This window comes from Cervus canadensis, chromosome 30, assembly GCF_019320065.1.
Source record: "Cervus canadensis isolate Bull #8, Minnesota chromosome 30, ASM1932006v1, whole genome shotgun sequence".
Lineage (NCBI taxonomy): Eukaryota > Metazoa > Chordata > Mammalia > Artiodactyla > Cervidae > Cervus > Cervus canadensis.
This window is the reverse complement of record NC_057415.1, coordinates 37438121-37457918: the sequence shown is the minus strand read 5'-3', so window position 1 is coordinate 37457918 and position 19798 is coordinate 37438121. Positions and strand designations below refer to the sequence as shown.

At 52.0% G+C, this 19798-nt stretch overlaps 1 protein-coding gene across 1 annotated transcript in view; it reads right to left on the bottom strand.

The window, feature by feature from the left end:
- The window catches only part of PAPPA (pappalysin 1), a 253157-nt gene that overhangs the window by 23080 nt on the left and 210279 nt on the right, over positions 1-19798 (bottom strand). The window contains exons 18-20 of the mRNA XM_043453579.1: positions 15924-16071; positions 10777-10886; positions 133-204 (exon numbers count right to left, since the gene is read on the bottom strand). Coding sequence (XP_043309514.1) covers positions 133-204; positions 10777-10886; positions 15924-16071 — 330 coding nt within the window. The remainder of the gene's footprint in view (positions 1-132; positions 205-10776; positions 10887-15923; positions 16072-19798) is intronic.

Sequence of the window (19798 nt, the reverse complement as noted above, 5' to 3'; positions counted from 1 at the left end):
AAGACAGGACTGCTGACTCCCACCCAAGAAGTCTGTTAAAGGGGTATCTAAAGCACTTAGCAGGCACAGGAAGTGTTACCATGATTAACAATAAGAGGGACAACCACGGTGGGACCATTCTGAGAAACTCACCTCACAACCTTTGACGCAGTGAATCAGGGCAGGGTGAGGATACCACTTGAGACCAGCCGTGCAGACCACTCTCTGCAGAGAGAGGGAGAAAGAGGTTCAGACGGGTTTGCGGCTGCGAGGGAGCCATCGCTTCACCGGAACCGCGTTCGACGCCCCTGTACCCTTCTTGGATCTTCTGAGTCCTGACCTCACCCTGGCATTTACATGGAGAATTTGCCCAGGTACCTGCCTGAACTGGAGCCACAAGATGAAAACAATGTTTGTGTTCACTGTAGGGGTCGTGATTCTGTATTTCTCTGGCAGGAATACGAGAGGAGGAGACGCAGGCCTGCAGGATGGGGACGTGATCGGAAAGGCACTTCAGGAAATTCCTGGCTGGGGTTTGCCCCATGGACAGAGTCGGGGATCAGGCGGGAGGAAGGAGGAAGGGTAGAAAGAGAGTGTGTGTGTGTGTGTGTGTGTGCATGTGTGCACTTGCACACGTGAGCACATGCATGTCCAAATGTGTGGCTGCAGCAGGGAGATGGAGCAAGGCATGGAACTGGGCTGCCCAAAGTCGGCGCTGAGGACCACCCTAATCATCATCACACGGGATCACGCTGAAACGGCAGATTCTTCAGCACTGCCTTGGGTCTAGGGGGTCTGAATCCCTGAAGCCAGGACTTGGGACTCTTGTGTTTTAAAAACAAGCTTTCCCAGATGATTCTGATACACACTACAGTTTGAGAGCGGTGGGCTGGAGGATGCATGAATGCACCTTTGGTTTGGAACCCCGGACAGGCAGAAAACCCTTTCTGCTTCCACCTGCTGCCGCCATACAGGCCAGCTCTCCATTTGGGGTTGCAAGAGTCGGACACGACTTAGCGACTAAACCGCCTCCACCACCATTCCCGAGGCCGCCCACGCTCCTATCTCTGTGGCCTTGGCCCTGCTGCTCCCTTCCACGGCAGGCCCTTCCTCATCTTGTCACCTGGAGAATCTTTAGCTATCTTTTATGTTTCTGTGCAAGGCTACCTTCCTCGATTCTCTGTAATGGCCTATATGGGGAAAGTATCTAAAGAAGAGTGCTGGGTGTGCTAAGTCGCTTCAGTCGTGGCCGATTCTTTGCGACCCTATGGACTGTACCCCACCAGGCTCCTCTGTCCATGGAATTCTCCAATCAAGAATACTGGAGAGGGTTGCCATGCCCTCCTTCAGGGGATCTTCCCAACTCAGGGATAGAGCCTGCATCTCTTATGTCTCTTACATTGGCAGGAGGGTTCTTTACCTTTAGCACCACCTGGGAAGTGGATGAATGTATAACTTATTCACTTTGCTGTACATCTGAAACTAACACATTGTAAATTAACTATGTTGTTGTTTAGTGGCTAAGTCGTGTCTAACCCTTCACAATCCCATGGACTACAGCATGCCAAGCTTCGCTGTCCTTCATTATCTCCTGGAATTTGCTCAAACTCAAGTCCACTGAATCGGTGATGCCATCAAACCATCTCATTCTCTGTCGCCTCTTTCTCTTCCAATAAAATAAATAAATAGCATATAAATTTAGAATTTAAAAAAAAAGGACTACCTTCCTTTGTGATGATTTCCCCAATCCCCTCAGGCAGAACTTAAGGTATATGTATATACATTTACTTATAGCCATCCTTAATAAAGCTATTATTATAATACAAATGTATTGAGTGCACTTATGGTGCTATTTACTTTATTCATTTCCTTATTTATTTCTCACCAGCATGCAGGGGGTGGGGGTGGGCATTAATCTTGTGTCACAAGGAGAAGAAATTCCCCAAGCTCCACAGCTGTTAAGAGAAGAAACCAACATGTGAAACTAAGCATATTTTTTAGGAATGATTTAAGGTGACTCATAACATAAAATCCAACACAGTAATTTTTTTAAGGAGGTGAAAAAAGAAAGAGAAACACAACTAGGAAAATAAAACAGCATCAGGACTGGGGCTGAGGTAGCAATCCCAGAAGCTCCCTTTTCTATTCTGCCATAGACGACCTACTTTTCATGCCAGATTACAATGAGTGATTTGTTTATCTATTTATCTAGTTTTAATCTTTTAGCCATGCCATGCAGCATCTGGGATCTTAGCTTTCCGAATATCGATCATATTTATGCCTCCTGTATTGGAAGCACAGAGTCTTGACCATGGGACGCCAGGGAGGTCCTACAATGATTTATTTAAAAAAAATTAATCAAAATAACCTGGAGGCAAATGCTTAGCTTGGTCATGACAGGTAACTCTGCATCAGGGAGAAGCCACTGAAGCATCCACGGTCAGGGCTAAGCAGAGTGTGCCAGTTGATTAATTTTAATTAAGAAATGAACAGTCACAAGGGTCAGACTGTGGAAAATCCATGTGACCGGCCCATTCTCTCCCCGAGGGCAGACCTATATGGGAGCAAAGCTGTGATTGGGTTTCCTGGTGAGCGTGGAATCACGTGACTCCAGGATTTGGCTGAGGTTGGACTGGGTGCCTTGCTTCTCTGCCCCATTTCTCTGGTTCACCCTGGGTCTTCTATGCCTAGAATGGTGCCTAGTACATGGAGGATGATCAGTCAATATTTATGTTATTTATGAATGGATCCATCTCAAAATAGAGGTGATTTTACCATGGGACACTTGTTTTCTTTACTTGTCTTCCTGGGCTCCTCTGGAGGCTCAGACAGTAAAGAATCTGTCTTCAATGTGGGAGACACAAGTTTGATCCTGGGGTCGGGAAGATCCTATGGAGAAGAGAATGGCTACCCACTCCAGTATTCTCTGGAGAATTTCATGAACAAAGGAGCCTGGTGGGCTACAGTCCATATGGTTGCAAAGAGTCAGACAAGGCTGAGCAACTAATAATTTCACTTTTTCTTCCAGAGCAGCAGAAAAGCATTTGCAAAGCCCAGCAGAGTGTCTAGCTTAGAGGACCAGTTTAATGTGCACTGAATTAATTACAGATCTTGGACAAACAACCTAACTTAGGATCTGCCAACCACAGTCTGACAATGTGAAATCTACTCTTTAGCCCCTCCTGCCTCTGTTGACACTGTCTGCCTTCTCCTAAAACACAAGGTGATGTGTGGGAAAGATTGAGCACTGAGGCATGACAGATATGGTCGCACTTCTGGCTTAAAATTTCCACTCTGAGGTTAGGTTTTCCCATCTGCAAAATGGGTCCTGAAAATGTCACAGGCTTGTTGTGAAGATGCAGTAAGAGAAAGTATGTGGAAATGGTTAATCCAGGAGTAACAGCTGCGGGTAGGAGGGCAGGCCCTGGTTTTAGACATCTCTGCCTGCCCCCATCCCCACCCCCGAGGTTCAGGATGGAGCCCAGCAAACAAATGCATGTTGATCCAGTGAAGGAAATGTGAGAAGTCTAGTCCCTTCCTTCCAGCTCAGCTACTTTCTCACCCCTCTGCTTCCTAACCCTGGGGGCCAGAAGTGGAGGGGACCACCTGCTTTCATCATCTGGCAAGTTTTAACCCATCCCTGGGTTAAAAGACTTCCATCCCTGGGTCTGAGCGTCTGTTCCCGGCCAACATGCAGGGATGTCGGAGGAGCATTTAGGCTATGGTTCAACATTCGAAAAAATAAGCGCAAAGAGTTGGACATGACTGAGCGACTGAACTGAACTCAAGTAGTAGAAAACAGCAGGGTCAGGCTCCGCAAGGGATTCGATGCCCATCCCCACCCCCTGTTTATTTGAGCCCTAATTTAATCCATCCGTGGGAGTGTCTCGGTGTGGTTGTACAAGTTTCTGTCAGTTGAGGTTTACCTGACGTGAGTTCAGAAAAAGGACTTTTATACTATCTGCATGAGCCTATTTATGTTTCCAAGTCTTCTGGATTTTCCACTATTCCTCAGGGCTGCACGCCCCACCTGTCTCCCGACAGGGCCCCTCTGTCTGCCAGGAGGACTGGGAAAGGGGAGAGGCAGCAGGAGCTGAAGGAAAGACTAGGCTGTTTACACCATGTGCTGGGAGATCCCAGATGGGTCCCCACAGAGGTCAGCCTTGCTCCTCTTGATGCCAGTCAGAGCCCTTTCAGACTAGGCTCTGTAAGACAGCTTTCTTTCCTGCCTTGCTACGTAGGAAGAACAGACTGTCTCTTCTTCTCGGCTGCAATGACCATCACCACCACCATCATCCGTAACACCAGCACCATCATCTTCACCATAGCATCCCACTCCCACCATCAGCATCAATGGCCCCATCACCATATCATCATCACAGGACCACTAACAGCTCCATCGCGATTTTCCCTCGCCTCCTCAACACAAAACTCTCTACTAAGCACATGTTATGCTCCAAGCCTTGTGCTCAAAATTTTCATTTCCTTTAACATTTACCATAACTATGATATAGGTCCATATATATAATATATATGACATAGGTGCTTTTTTCAAGCGTACAGCAAAATGATTCAGTTATCTTTTCAGATTATATTCTAATATAGGTTATTATATTGAGTGTAACTCCCTGTGAGCTTGTGTGAAGTCGCTTGAGTCGTGTCTGACTCTTTGCGACCCTGTGGACTGTAGTCCACCAGGCTCCTCTGTCCATGGGATTCTCCAGGCAAGAACACTGAGTGGGTTGCCATTCCCGCCTCATAATTCCCTGTGCTATATACTAAATCCTTATTGCTGATTTATTTTATATATAGTGGTTTGTACCTGTTAACCTCATACTCCTATATGTCCTTGCCTCCCTCCCTCTCCCCTTTCATAAGTTTTTTTTCTATATCTGTGAGTCTGTTTCTTTTCTGTATATAGATTCATCTCTATGGGTTCTAGATTTCACATATAAGTGATATCATACAGTATTTATGCACAATTTTTGATGCTGGTTTACACAAGGGGAAACTGAGGTACAGAGAAGTTAAATAACCTGCCCCAACTCATACGCATAGGTAACGACGGTCAGGAATTAAACTCATATCTGTCCTATTTCCAGATCTATAATTTGAAAACTATATTCTCCTTCAAAACCCTCTAGCTCCCAAACCGGTAAGCTAAAATCTCTTTTGACAGATGGGAAGACCAAGGTTCAGAAAGACGGAGGGGCTTTGAGACAAATGCAGCAGAAGCAGAGTGTTTAAAAGCTGAACTGCAGAGAAGACAGACCCAAGCAGAGCCAAAGACGTGAGAAAGAGTCTTAGAAGAACCTCCTTGTTCTAAGCCCAGACCCTGACACGCGCTCTGAGGTCTTCTGGGACAAGTCCTCCTTTCTCCTTTATTTTTCCTTATTTATAGGACCTTCTGTGGGTCTGCTGCAGAAGTTGTTTGTTTTCCCTTTATTATCAGTTACTGAGCTTCTGGCTTTCTTCTGCATGTTTTTTTTTTTTTTTTCCTCCTAAACCTAGGTATTTTCCACCCTGTATCCCTCATTTGAAGAATGCCTTCCATTTTGAGGTACCCAATCTATGTTCGTTGAAAGAGTTAATGAATAAATGACCAAATGAGGGACTGTATAAGTGCATCCCAGAGTGAAGGAGACATTGCTGGTTTCGGAACACATCTCCCCACCTCCGGGCTTCCCCCGCAGGGCACAGGATGTCCCCTTCTACGCACTGGGTAGACTGGACTTTGTCTTCACCCAGAACAAACACACACTGGACTCTCTTCACTCAGAACCATTCTACCCCTGGTCTTTAGAGTCTGATGCCTTCTCTTCAAGGAATGAATTGTGCATCCTTTGTCTGATGTGTTGCGCTTGTTTATTGCTTATAGCACGTAAGGTGGTTGTCTCGTAGGACAGAATGCCTCCGCCTTAGTCCTGGGTGCTAATCCTGATTCCATCACACAAGTCACGTGCCTTGGGCAGTGACAACCTCTGAGAACCTCAGCTTCTTCTTCTGTAAAGTGGTGATAACACTGATCTCACCGGAGTGTAGTGAATTCCTCACAAAAAGCGCCCGCATGTCACAACAGAGGGCCAGTACGCGGTGCTTTCCCTTCCCTTGACTCCCTCTCTCCTCCTCAGCCCTCCTTTCCTCTCTCTTCTCTTCTCTTTCCTCCCTTCCATCCTTTTTCCAGAAGCTCTTAAAGAAGCCAAGATCCCAGCTGTTGTTGTTGTTCAGTTGCGCAGCCGTGCTGGACTCTTGGTGACCCCACCACGCCAGGCTGCCCTGTCCTTCACCATCTCCTGGAGTTTGCTCAAACTCACGTCCCTTGAGTCGATGGGGTGATCCTCGCTACCCAGAGGCATTACGCCCCTCTGAGGTTGTGAGCTGCACTTCCTACCGGGGAGCTTTCTCAGCACTCTAAGCAGGGGGACTGCAGGGCAGACGGGAGGTGCTCCTTGGGGGCTGACGCAGGAGGGGCTGCCCCCTGAATTCTGGAATTCCAGCCTGGAAGAGTGTCTCATCCAGAGGTGGCAAGCCAACAGCTCCCAGGCTACACAGCCCACAGAAGTGTCTGGCGTGGCGCACAAAGTGCTCAAAGTCAAAAGTAGTTGCCCATATTTAAAAAATGACAGACTTCACATTTTAAAGACTTCAGATTTCTTGTACCCAAGGAAACAGGGACAATCTGGCCACACCGGGCCCACGTTTCCACGCTGTCACTGTCAGCTGGCGGCTCCCCCGTTGGCAGCCAGGGTTGACCACAGTCCCCACCGTTCCCTGCAGCCTCTCCAGCCTTAAGCCCGAGGTGTATTTCCATCCATCACAGAGAGTTTGCACTGTCCTATTGATTACATTAGAGGAAGGTTTCTCTGTATCTTCACTGCTTTCCACAGTGCGTGTGTGTGAAGAGGCTTGAAAAGGGGGAGAACTTGAAAGAAAGGAAAAGGACAGCGTGTTTTTCTCTGAAGGTAAAACATATGGCTACGCAAGCATTTCTCTGGATATATATGCTAAGATTCCAGCTACATGAAGTTCAAAAGTAAGCAAAACCAACAGAAGAGACCTTGGCGGAGGAGGCGCTGCCTGGCGTGGAAAGGGGAGGACTGTCTGAAAAGCTGTAAAGGTCCCCACCCCGATCTGGACCTCAGGAGTGGACACAGCAAACTGACCAAGCCTTATGCTTGAGATTAGCATGCAAGCTTTATCTCAGTATGAAAGTGACTGCATTTGTGATAACTTATTTCTTAGCTTGGGTAGCATATGCATGGGCATTTGTTTTATTTTAATCTTTCTGTCTGATGTATTTACACCAATACAGTTACGACACTTCAGTATTTAGAATACAAAGCAACACACTTGGCCTGCTTCGCCCATTGATCCCACCTGCCTGGTTCCCATCGGTTGTTGAGTCTGTGACTCTTGATTTCAGTCAAGCTCACGTTTCACAGAAGGGGAAACTCTGGCACATGCAGCAAGCAGCCGCCGGGGCTCAGACTTGAACCTTGGTCCCTTGACTCAGCCACTGCAAACAAGGGCATCTGCTGTGCCCTGGGCCCCAAAGGGCACGCCAGGGTCAACACGCTGAGCATGGGCCTGCCTTCACAAAGGCCCCTCACCCTGCACATGAGCTCAGAGTCGATATTCCAAGTTACCTAGGTGATCCTCGTTCTTGTCACATGTGCCAACCTGTGTCTAATGCTTAAAGCAGAGCCTGCTATGTGGTGAGTGCCCAGGGTGGGCTGCAGCTGGCTCCCAGGGGCTCATGAGAGGCCACGGCGCCCATCTCCTATGACTTGTGTTCAGCGACAGTCACTTGGAGCGCCAGCAGCCTGCTGTGGTGGGAATATTTACACCACGGCAATGGGCAAGTGCTACACGTCAGAGGGTGCGTCTGTGGGGAGACCTGGCTGTCAGCTACTTAGGCGATGGTAAACATTTCCCCTTTATTTTTATTACCATGGAGGCTGTAGGCAGCTAGAGTTAACAGCAGCATCAGATGGACCCGGATCTCTCTTCGGTTCCTTCTAGGGAGAAGGTTTCTACGTATGAGATGCCATTTCTTCTACTGGAAGAAAGGGAGACTAATTCCTACCTCCTGTGTTGTGTGTGTGTGTGTGTGTGTGTGTGTGTGTGTGTGTGTGTGTGTGTGTGTGTGGTGGGGGCAGGAGTGCAAATGAAGCCAGGAAGGTGTCTGATCCAATGCCGGATTCACAGCGGGTGTTCGTTACGTCAGGGCTCAGCTCTCACTCTCTTACACGGGGACAATCGTGACAGTGATTGGCACAGAGCCGTGCCCCTTTGCCACCCCACGCTGGTGCTCAGGGCAAATCCTCTGAGAGCAGAGGGGCGACCGGGCCAGCTCCCGCCCAGCCCCGCCGGCCCCGCAGCTGTGTCTGCGGCTCTCGCCACACCGGGGGCAAGGGTGCAGCGGAGGCCGGCGTCTCTGCCCGATTCCTGGAAATCATCAATCTCTGCCCTTCGCCCTCCTCCCTTTTTCTACCACATTTTTTTCCTCCTGGATAATGAGGCCTCCCGAGACCAGTGGAGGTCTGAACCTCGTTACGGCTCTCCAGGTAGGCCGGCATCAATAAGGGCCGGCGGACCAGGGACCTGGGCGGGGGTGGGGGTGGGCAGGCAGCGGGTGGGCGACTGAGGAGGGGGGCTTTGCAGACTTTCAAATCCCTGGATTTATTTCACCGTGAATTATAACTGAACTCTTTAGTGCCCGGGGCTCATGGAGGGGAGGGTGGAATTCAGTCGACGGGCAGAGGGGTGGGGGGCCCTGGTCTGGGTCCCAGACCAAGAAGACCTCCGGCCCTGGGATGTGAGAGAGGTCTCTGGTGTCCGCTGTGTGTAGAGGCAGGCCCCCTGCCTTTGGTGCATGGGAGGTGGTGGGGGAAGGGTGCTGAGGGAGGGTGGGGTGGCATAGAACGAGCTCCCAGTCAAGATCCTGGCGCTGCTTCCTGTGTGACCCTGGCCCAGCCCCCTCCCTCTCTGATCCTGTTTCTCCATCTGTACAGTGAGGGGCGTGTGTTGATGATCTCCATCTGCCTTGAGACTGACGTATGGCCTCTGTGTGGGCACCTGGGTGTGCATACGGGATGCTCAGTGAGATCCTATGTGGGGCTCTGGGTGGGGAGTGGGGGAAAGCATGCTGAGTGTGAAAAATGGATGAAGGCACACCAGCTCAGGGAAACAGTGGGCTCTTGGTTTATGTGGGAGAGTCAAGCAGAGAGACACAGACAGATAGGACAACAGAGATGGAGGCAAAGAAGGTGGGCAGGAAGCAGGCGGAAAGAGGTGATAGGGGTCTCAGGAGAAGGAAGAGAGAAACAGTGAAAACAGACGCAGGCAATTCTTGTATCTCCTTATATCCAGAAAATCCTTCGCGGTGACATCTGCTCCTCTTGACAAGTGGACCCTTCATGAGGGTCCCATTAGTGGGATCTTCTGCAAAAATATGTGCTTGGTTGAGTGTTCTCTGTTGAAACCACATCTATCCTGACCTTGCCCTTACCTCTTGGGAGCAGTTTCTCAGAGCTATCTAAGATGCTATCTCCCGGGCTATAGTCCTCATTTGCCCCAAATAAAACTTCACTCACAACTCTTAAAAAAAAAAGAAGAAGAAAACAGAGGCAGGAAAAGGGCACTAAGTTGGAGATGGACAGAGGGTGGCAGCAGAAGACAGGAAGAGTGAGGGGCGGCAGGCCCTGGGGTGCGGGGTCAGCAGAGGGGCTGGCCAGGTCAGCCAGCGTGGAGTGCTGAGTAAGCCCTCGCCATCGAGCCCTCAGCTCGTCTGGGAAACAGTACGCGTGCTATCAGGTTCTGCCAGCTCTCCGAGCGGGATCTGCAACGGGCAGGCGGGCAGACGGGAGCCCTCCCAGTGCCTCAGCAGAAAGGCTGGTGGAGAGACACAGCTGAATCTTCCCGGCGCCCCCGTCTCCATCTCTCACATCCTCCAGTGTGCGGAGCCAGTGCCCAGAGCTGACACACGGCACCAGGGATCGCTCTGCCCCGGAGGACACAAGTGGGGTCCACATCGGCTCTGGGGGCCCTGATTGATCAGGTGACATGTAGGAACATGGGGCTGGCCAGTTCTGAGGGGAACTTGGCCTTCCACACACGCCTGGCACCGTGGGGTGAGCACAGCCCTCGGACTCAGACTTGGGGTCGAACCCTCCTACCGGACCACCGTCCACCCCTGAGGTCTAGTGTCCATGAGGAGAGGATGCAGACGGTGGCCCTCACTCCACGGGACCATCCTGAGGTCTAAACCGACTTGTGTGCTAAGTGTTGGGTGCACAAACACGGGAGATGCTCCATACACAATCAGTATTACCAGTCCCCCGTATCACATATGAGTTGCTTTCCACCACACAAGTGAAGTAAGAGAAAGATACCAGAAACCCTGTCTACGGACTGTCCAAGAGCTTCTACCGGAGAAGCCCTGAGGCCTGCCCCGATGAGTGAGGACGTTCCCGTCGGCAGACGCAGCTTTGGGGTCTTCCCTGCTCCTTCACCCTAGTTGTTCTTGGAGCCTCAGTCTCCTCATCTGTAAGCGAGGTGCCTCGTCCTCTTACTCCCTGGCCATCATCAGGATTCAGTGGGACGGTGAGTAGCAGCCTTGGCACAGGGCTGCCAGAAGGGAAGGACTAAATGCTTAAGGCTTGGAGAAATGACGGTGGACCAGTGCCCGCCCCGCAGCGTGGGTGTGGCCATCAGATGCTTTCACTACGGAGAGGGACTGCGCAGGACCAGGGCGTGTACACGGTCAGCGAGGTCATTTTCCTCGCAGTCACTCACCTGTACCCGCGTGGGGTTCAGCCAGTGGGGGATGTCGCGGACGGTCACGTTCACTGGCAGGACGATGGACTCGCTGTTGTGGTCCAGGCAGGAGGTGGTGCACTCGGACCCTGCGGGAAGCAGAGAGGGAGGTGGCGGCTCAACCCCTGTCTCCTGATGCCAGGGGCCGCCCCCTCCCCCACTGGAATGGACCCCACTGCTCCCTGGGCCCCACTGGTCTGGGCCATCTCACCTTCAGGGACAGCGGGAAAGAGAGAACCACCCCCCCACCCCTCCGGGAGGGCCACGTCTGGTCTCCCTGACGACTCTCTTGTCTCCAGTGCAGCTGACACCCACCGCCACGCTCATCGGCCCTGAGCCCAGCTTGGTCTTACTCCTCCTCCACTCAGAAACCCTTCCAGGGGTGGCCCACATCCAGGACAAAGTGCAAAACACACCCCTTTGCCCAGCATCCATGGCCTCCCACGGTCTGCTCAACCTTATCTCCCGTGAACCACCTCACACACACCCACCAACCGGACTGCGCTTGGTTTTCCACCGGAACCTGCCAGGTCACGGCCTCTAAACTTTTGTCCCTGTGTATCCTTTCTCCTGACTTGTCCCACTGATCGGCCTTCTCAAGGTCAAATGCTACCAGCTCTTCAAAGCCCGCTTCAGATCCTCCAAGAAGCTTGCCCTGATCTCTGCAGCTGAGTGAGAGCAGCATTTGCCGTTGGTGAATCCCACTCCAGCACTGGCCGTGACCCCCCGTCCCTCCTCTCCACAGCTACAGTAATGCCCTAGGAGGGTAAGGATGGGGTCGCGTCCTCTCTGAGCCTAACGCAGCGCCTGGCACACAAGGTCTGCTCTGCAGGCATCAGCCGAGTGAAGGGTGAGCATGTGGATGCCACATCAGTGTCTTAACCACACTCTCCTCCCCCCAGGGCTTGTGTTCACACCCTCCTCTGTGCTTTCAAGATCCTTCCCACCCCTCTTCAACTAGTGCATGACAATCAACGATCTTTCAGACCTTAACCCAAGTGCCCTTGCTTGGAGAAGACCTCCACTCCTGACAGGCCAAACCCTCTTACAGGCCCCCATCACAGACTTTGTCACTGTTGTACCAAAAGTTCTCTTCCCTGCTCGACTGCAACTCCATGAGGCCAGTGCTATCTATGCCCCTTTCTATGCCCGGAGCCTGGCACTGGGCATGGTGGATGGCAGCACTCGATAAACATTTGTGAAGTGAGTGAAAGAGACAAGAGTGAGCAACTGCACAGATGGCTGAGGAAATGAATGAGTGAATGAATGAACGGCACAATGAATGAATGATGAGTAGGCATTTAGGTATCCCAGAGAGCAGGAAGTGGGTACATAAATGAATGAGTGGGTCAATAAATGACTGAATAAGTAGATAAAGGAATGAAAACATGAATCAGGCAGTGAGTCAGTGAAGGCACCACGACCAACAGAGACAGGGTCAGTACACAGAAGCCCTTGGTCCAGGCACTTCCCCAGTTGACCTTCAAGCTGTGGGTGGGCAAGATGATGGAAATATGACTGATTCATTCTCTGTCCTGACCTCAGTGATTCTGAAGTCTCCTTAAAACCAAGCTTATCCCATGGGATATCCCCAGGACTCCAGAAAGGTCCTCATTCATATGGACAAAGAACGGACATGTCAGAATCTGAGCAGAGCCCTAGGGAGGTCATTCCCCTGCCTTAGTGTCAAGTCCACCCTTGAACACTGAATGGTTTACGAGAGTCAACTTTCTTGAAAAATATCCTCTACTGTTAGCCAGTCCAAAGTCTCCCTTCCAAACGTGTGTATGTATAAAAACAGAATGCATATATGTATATGCATACATGCAAATATATGTGCATATATAGATATTTGTAAATGTGCATATAGTTCATCAGGGCCCTTCTGTTGCCGTCTTGTCATTCTCTTCGATCAAAGCGAGTCACAAAGTCTGAAGAGAGGGCCAGGGTGGAATGGCAGATCCGGGACAATCTTTAGAATCTCTTTACTTTAAATACGGGGCCCCTGAGCCCAGAAGGCAGGGGTGGGGGGTATTTCTGGTCTGGTCAGCTGGCTTTCACCTGCCACTCATCCCCCTGCACACCCAGCCCTTGAGACCAGGGTCCTCACACGCATCTCGGGGGTGAGAGAGTGAAGTGTGCAACACTTGAGTCCCAGAGCTGGTGAGGAGGGGGCCGTGAATGAAAGCCCACGCCTCTCCGGCTCCCAAACCCCGTGACGCATACAGTGGAGACACAGAAGGAAGAGAAGAGAAGGCGGCGGCCGTGGAAGGGGACAAAGCGCGGTGAAGAGTGAGCAGAGAGAAAAGCAACATGCAGAAAGACACAAAAAGACGAGCTGAGAGTCCGAGCTGGGGGTCCCTTGGCCCTATCAGGAGATCAATTCTACAGATTTTAGGGAACAGGGACACAGCCAGGCTCTGATGGGAAAATCTTTTTGGAGGAACAAGATGCCACCTCTGAGAAACAGACAAAGGCTGCTCACCCCAAAAGGGGGAATAAATAAACCTGGTCCACCCAGGAGGCCACGGCTGCCCTGTGCAGCAGACATGCCTCAATCCCTCTCTCCCGGCGGCGGGCTCCGCTCTGCCCTCCTCCCCCTGCCACAGTGCCGGGTCTCAGGACCAGGCAGCGCGTTGTGATGTATGAGCCCTAATTGGCATCATTACAGAGCGCTGATCTCACCGGGCCCCCGCCTCCCCCTTCTGGGAGGAGCCGGGAGGTGGCAGCGGCCTCGGTGGCTGTCCCAACTTTCTGGGAGCTTCTGAGAGGGGACGCAGGCCTCCCCAGGCTGCTCGGGGAGGGCCTGGAGGCAGCTCCGAGCGGCTCCAGAAAGTGGGCCCCAGCCCCCAAGCCGGCCGCCCACCTCACCCTGCCCTCCCTTAGGAGGCCTCTGGTCGGGGTCCCTCTCCCTTGGTGAGGTGATGTCTCCCTGGGGAGGGCTCAGCCCAGGGAGTGGATGTAAGGAGAACAAGCAGGGAGTATCGGGCGGGGTGGGGGGAAGCTTTTCTTTTCTCTGCTTCAGCATCTCCTTCAGAGCCCCCCAGGGTGGGGGGCTTTTACTCTCTCAACCCCCTCCAGCAGCCCCCCACCCCCCATGCCCATGCTCATAAAACCACATGGGCATGGCGGCGAGAAAAGGGGGTACAGAGGCAGAGAAGGGGATTCCGGCTTCAGCGTCAGACACACAGCTTTCCTTCTCTGCTTGGACCATGAGAAAACTCAGGGGGTGAAGGAAACGCTCCTGTCACCACTACCCCGGCTCACCCCCCACCACCTCTGGACCAGTCTGCTGGCTAGCAGAGAGCCAGGCATTCTGGCTGCTTTGCGAGTGTCTGTGACTTGCACACATACAACAGGTACAAAGCGGCCATGTGATGTGTCTGTGTACGTGTGTGTGTGTGAGCTGCATGCAGGTTTACGGGTGACGCATTTGGGTGGGGTCTGGCTGATGTGTCCATGCTAGGCATGAGCTCACCGCATGGTGGGCGCGTTTGCGTCTGGTTGTTAAGCATGCGTGCGTGCTTGCTTGTTTGTGCATACGTGAATAAATGTGCTTGAAAGCATCGGTGGACGTAGACATGCAGGCGGTCTGGTTTCAATCAGGATTTTTTTTTTTTTCTTCCAGGGTTGCTCAATGCCAGGCATGAGTGTGACGGAGTATTCATGTGCGTGTCCTGACTGAGTCAGGGGCAGGGGCCCCATCACAGACAGAAGTGTCCAGAGCCAGGCACATCCCTCAGGAATGATGGGGATAGCCTTGGCCTTGGGATGGAGCAGCCAAGGCTACTGGTCATCACTCCACCTGCTGCCCCAACTTTCTAGAACACGGATATTGGCAGACCTGATGAGATTCCCCCCTCTGCCACCCTCCTGCTTAGGGTCCTTTGGATCAGTGACTCCATTAGATCTTAAAGTACCTTGGGAATCAGCAGGGGGGGAACCATGCCCTTGGGTGTATTCTGAGCCACCCAGCACTAATGCGGGAGGTCTGATCCCTCCTCTAAGTTCAGCTGAAGAACCTCTGTGCGAGGTTCTGCGTTTCCATCTTTCAAAGGAAGTGATCAGGCCCCCTCCCCCCTCTGCTCCCCAGCCGCGGGCCTCCCTTCTGGACATGAAACGATAACCGCGTCAGGGTGAGGAACACATTGTGTGGCTGGGAGTGAGTGTCTGCACAGATAACCCTCTGCTCCAGACATCCCTGGTGATTGTCCCATAAATCACACTGGCCACGAGAAAGGACATCCAATTCCCTGGGCTTTTCATCATGGTCAATTAAGGAATCCGCCCAAGAGGTCAGTAGCACTGCCCTGCACTGAGGTCAGACTCCGTGTGCGCCCAGCTCCCCAGAAAGCCGTGGGCCTGTGATTGATGTATCTGTCCAGACGCCTGGTCTGGTCTCCACCAGGCCAACCCCTGGCATCAAACCCCAGGTTGTCTCCCTTCACTTGGTGAGCTAGCCCATGACCAGGCAAAGAATATTTTGAAAAAGCTGTTTCTCCTTATTTTGGAGGCAACTGAAAAGCCATGGAAAGAACTTGGGCTTTAGTGGAGTGGTCTAAGGATTCAGGCATGTTCTATCATTGCTTTGAGTCTCAATTTCCTCATCTGTTCAAGGTTATCGAGAGGATAAGAGATCCCATCTCTAGAGAGCTGGGTACAGCACTTACCCACGGCCGGGATTATGAATGATTAGCATCACACATACTTTAAGATTACCAACAAAGGCAGCCACGCTGGATCACTACGGCTTCCCTAAACTGGATGTGGATTTTCACACCTGCCTCCCTTTGCCACGCTGACTCCTTCTGTCTGGAATGTCACTTCTTGCCCAAAGAGCTCTGGCGAATCCCTGTGTAAGCAGCCTTTCCTGTGTCCCCGGAGGCACCAGTCAACGTTTCTGTCCTCCAGGGTAATCCCACACACCCACCCAACATTGCTTTGCTGACATCCGTGCCCTGAACTCTCTTCCGGGGAGGACAGGGTCTGGTCTCATTCCTCTTCATTTCCCCAGTGCCTCGCACTGATAGAGGTGCCCATTACCCCAGCAGGACACAAGCCTCAAGTTCTGGGGAGGACGCACACCCCCCGCTCCCATGCATAGCTCACCACCCACGGCAACGTACCTATGGCATAGCCCTCAGCGCACTGCAGCTTGAGATTGCTGTTGAGCTGGTCTGGGGCCGAGCACTCGCCTTGCATCTCCTGGCAGACGTGGAAGGAGCCGCTCCAGGTGCCATCTTTCCGGCAGTGGATGATGTTGCTCCCACGGCCCTGCACGCCACAGAGACACAGTCAGACCGAGAGAGACCCCACCCTCTGCACAAGAAGCCTCCCAATGTTTCATCTCCGCAGCGCCCTGAAAGTGTTCCAAAACAAGTTCTTCACCATGGTGCAAACCCAGCCAACCTCCAATAGAGTCACTGCAATGTCTCCATTTTACAGATGGGGACACTGAGGACTCAGTGGGGGAAGAGACTTGCTCAGAGCATTTTGAAGAGTTTAACACCCAGGTTTCCTACATCCGAGTAGTCTTCTTTCAGAGAGTCCAATCAGGGGAGTTTGTCTGGCTTGTTTTTTGTAATTGACAATATAGGGGACCAGGTGCACCCCAATATGTACAGTGAGTAAGCATGGGTCTTGGAGCCATTTGTTAGGAGGCAGTCACACACGACCAAGGCTCAGAGGGTAACGGATCTGCTTGCAATGCAAAAGATCCAGGTTTGAGCCCTGCATCGGGAAGATCCCCTGGAGAAAGGAATGGCTACCCAATCCAGTGTTCTTGCCTGGAAAATCCCATGAACAGAAGAGCCTGGCAGGCTAGAGTTCATGGGGTCACAAAGAGCTGGACATGATTGAGCAACTATCACTTTTCATTTTCACCCCAGGCATGCTCCAAAGCTTATTTCATCTCAACCGATGAGAAAAAAAATCCTAGGCCCCAGCCCCCTGAGAAGCTTTCTTTTCAAGGCCTCCCTTCCCCTCCCTCCTTTCTTCCTTCAACTCCATTCCATTCCAGCAATAATGGCACCGGGATGGTAGCATGAGGATGCTTCTACATGCTCCCTCCCTCCGAGTCTTTAAAACAGGCAATATCCCATCTCTCAATCTTCTGCAAAGCCATGGGCAAATGAGCCACTTTCCACTAACATTCTAACAGAAGAAGGTCCAGCTTTGCTGAAATTTCAGAACCATCCCCAAATCCAAAGACCCTTCCTAAGCGTCCATTCTAGGCATAGCTCTGTTGGGTCCAGATGTGAAGTAAGCCAGTATTTGCCCCAGAGAGCTGGCAAGAGCTGTCACCCACATCAGCATGACCATGCCCAGTGACCATGCTGTGTGCACATGGGGAGGGTAACGGGATGTGAGGGGCAAGCAGGGAAGGTTTCTGAGAGGAGGTGACAGATGGAAAAGAGTTTTCAAGGGTATGTACGTAGAATCAGGCAAAACAAAACATCTGTGGAAGCCAAAGGGCATGAGAAAGTTTGAGCAGGAGGGCATGGGGCAGGATGAGCTTGTCAGGCAGGTAGGGGCTTTAAACATCCACTTATGAAGTTTGGGCTCTACCTCCTGGAAAATGGAGAACCACAGGCACTAACCCTTTCTGCACAGGGAGTCCACCTATCTGAGAACAAGCTGTATATTGTCCCCTTCTTTTAAGTTTATGATAAAGAAAAAAAAAAAAAGAAACTCTACATGAGACCAGAGGAGCTGACCGTGCTCCACCAGCGAAAACATCTGTGGAATGACTCCTCTCAAGCCCTTCAGCTCCCATTCAGGCCTCCCGGGCCCTCTCAGCGTCAACTCTGCCCAGTTCTCCAGCTCCCAGCTCCCCACAGCTCCACCGCCAACCCTGAGCGCCGTCCACTGCCTGCATTCTCAAATGCCCCACGTGAGGTTCCGCCTGGCCAGGCTTCTTCTGCACATGTTCCACCTTCTGTCTGTTCTGTCCCCTCACCGCCCGCCCCTGCCCCCTTGTCCAAACACAGGCATGGAACTTTCTGGCAGAAGCATCCTGTCCTAATGCTACCCCCCTCCTGCACACTGCACTAGCCGAAGGTCTCTGACACCCGCTGCATCTGTATCATCTGTTCCGTCCTAAATGGTACCCTCTTGGGTCACCCCTGTACCCCCAGGGGCCTTCCACAGCACTATTAAGGCCCCAGCCACTTGGCCCATTCACACATAACTCAATAGGTATTTTTGTTCATTCAGGAACTGTTTAACAAAAGATGGAGTGAATAAGTACAGAGATGTGGGGTGAATTTGTTTAAAAAATAAGAAGAGAAATGCATGGATGAGGGAATAAATGAGTAAATGAAGAAATGAGTGAATACACGAATAAACGAACAAGTGTATGCATGAGAAAACAAACTCTTGGAAAGGGCTGATGCAGGCTGAAGCTGCCCTGTCTGAGAAAACAGCTGTAAGGAGCTGGGATTTAGAGAGCAAGGGGCCCCTCTCTGGGCCTCACGTGGGCCAGCATGAGGAGGATCTGGTGGCGGTGAAAACCTCTGTGGCCACGGAGAAGGGTGGCCCATCCGCGCCCACAGCTGTGGGGTGATGGCTGAGTCCACCCAGAGGTTCCGTGTGAGCACAGGGAAAGTTTAGGCAACTTCCTATGGCTTCAGAGAACCCTGACTCTCCCTCCCAGAGCCCCAGGCCCCGTGATTCTACTGGGCCCTCGGGGGAGTAGGAAATTGACCCCAATTTCCTGGAGCCTTGGCCTATGGTGCACTTGGCCTCCAGCCCCTGAAGGGCTGCAGACCTCAGCACTGCGTGGGCCAGAGCTGGCTGGGAGCTGGGTTTGCAACAGAGAATGTATTAGGACCGGCTGGAATCTGCGCAGGGAATTTCATGCCGGGGAGGCGCCACTACAGAGGAGGGGAGCATAAAGGCGCTCTGGTCTTGCTGACTCTGGTCTCTCTCCCTCCTGCCCAGCTCATCTGGCGCTTTCTGCTGCTGACTGAAGCAGCGTCACAAAGGATAGACTCCTTCTGCTAAGATACCTTGCACTTTCAAACCAGGCTTGCTCGAGGGCCGGCAGCCAGGGCTTCTAGAGTGGGATCCAGATGACACGTCCAGGCCCTTCTCTTGCTACGCACACATCCTTCCTTCGAGTCTGTGGTCACCTGTCTCTCCCGCACACTTCTTTTGATTCCCACCACCACACCTCTGGCCCTGCTGGTGGCTTCTACATGGCAGACTTCCCGGAGCCACTCCGGATTTCATGTCCTCCTTTGGGAAAAGGTTTGGGTGCACTTAGGCCTGCCTATCACCTGGGTGCAGATGCTCAGAGCAGAGCCACGCTGTTGAGCCCAGTGTGACCACAGAAGGCCTGACATGGAGGATCCAATCTGGGAAGACCAGTGGCCAGGGGACCCACTGGATCCACTGACATGGAGGATCCAATCTGGGAAGACCAGAGGCCAGAGGACCCACTGGACCCACTGACACTAAGGATCCAATCTGGGAAGACCGGAGGCCAGGGGACCCACGGTACATCTCTGAATGCACAGTGCTGCATGCTAGGGTGAAGTTTAACGCCAGAGGGCTGAGCATCTCTCAGCAAAGCGTCTTGTCTCTCTGCGCCTGTGTCTCCATCTGCAAAACAGCATACTGTGTGGGGCTGCCCTGCTGGTTCCGTGGTAAAGACTCTGCCTGCCAATACAGGAGACACGGGTTTGAGCCCTGATCCAGGACGATCCCACTTGCCATGGAGCAACCGAGCTCATGCACTGCAACCATGCAGCCTGTGCTCCGGAGCCCCTGGGCTGCAGCTACTGAAGCCCGCGTGCCCTAGAGTCCATGCTCTGCAACAAGAAGCTGCTGCAATGACAAAAGTCCAGCACAGCCCCAAATACATAAATACATAAAAATTTAAAAGAAGCATACTGTGCTTTCTCAGCTCCTCTTTAGCTACATGGGTCCACAAGAAGCCAAAAGCACATAATATGGTATCAGATATCTATTACATGCCCAGTGTTTTATACGAAGTTAA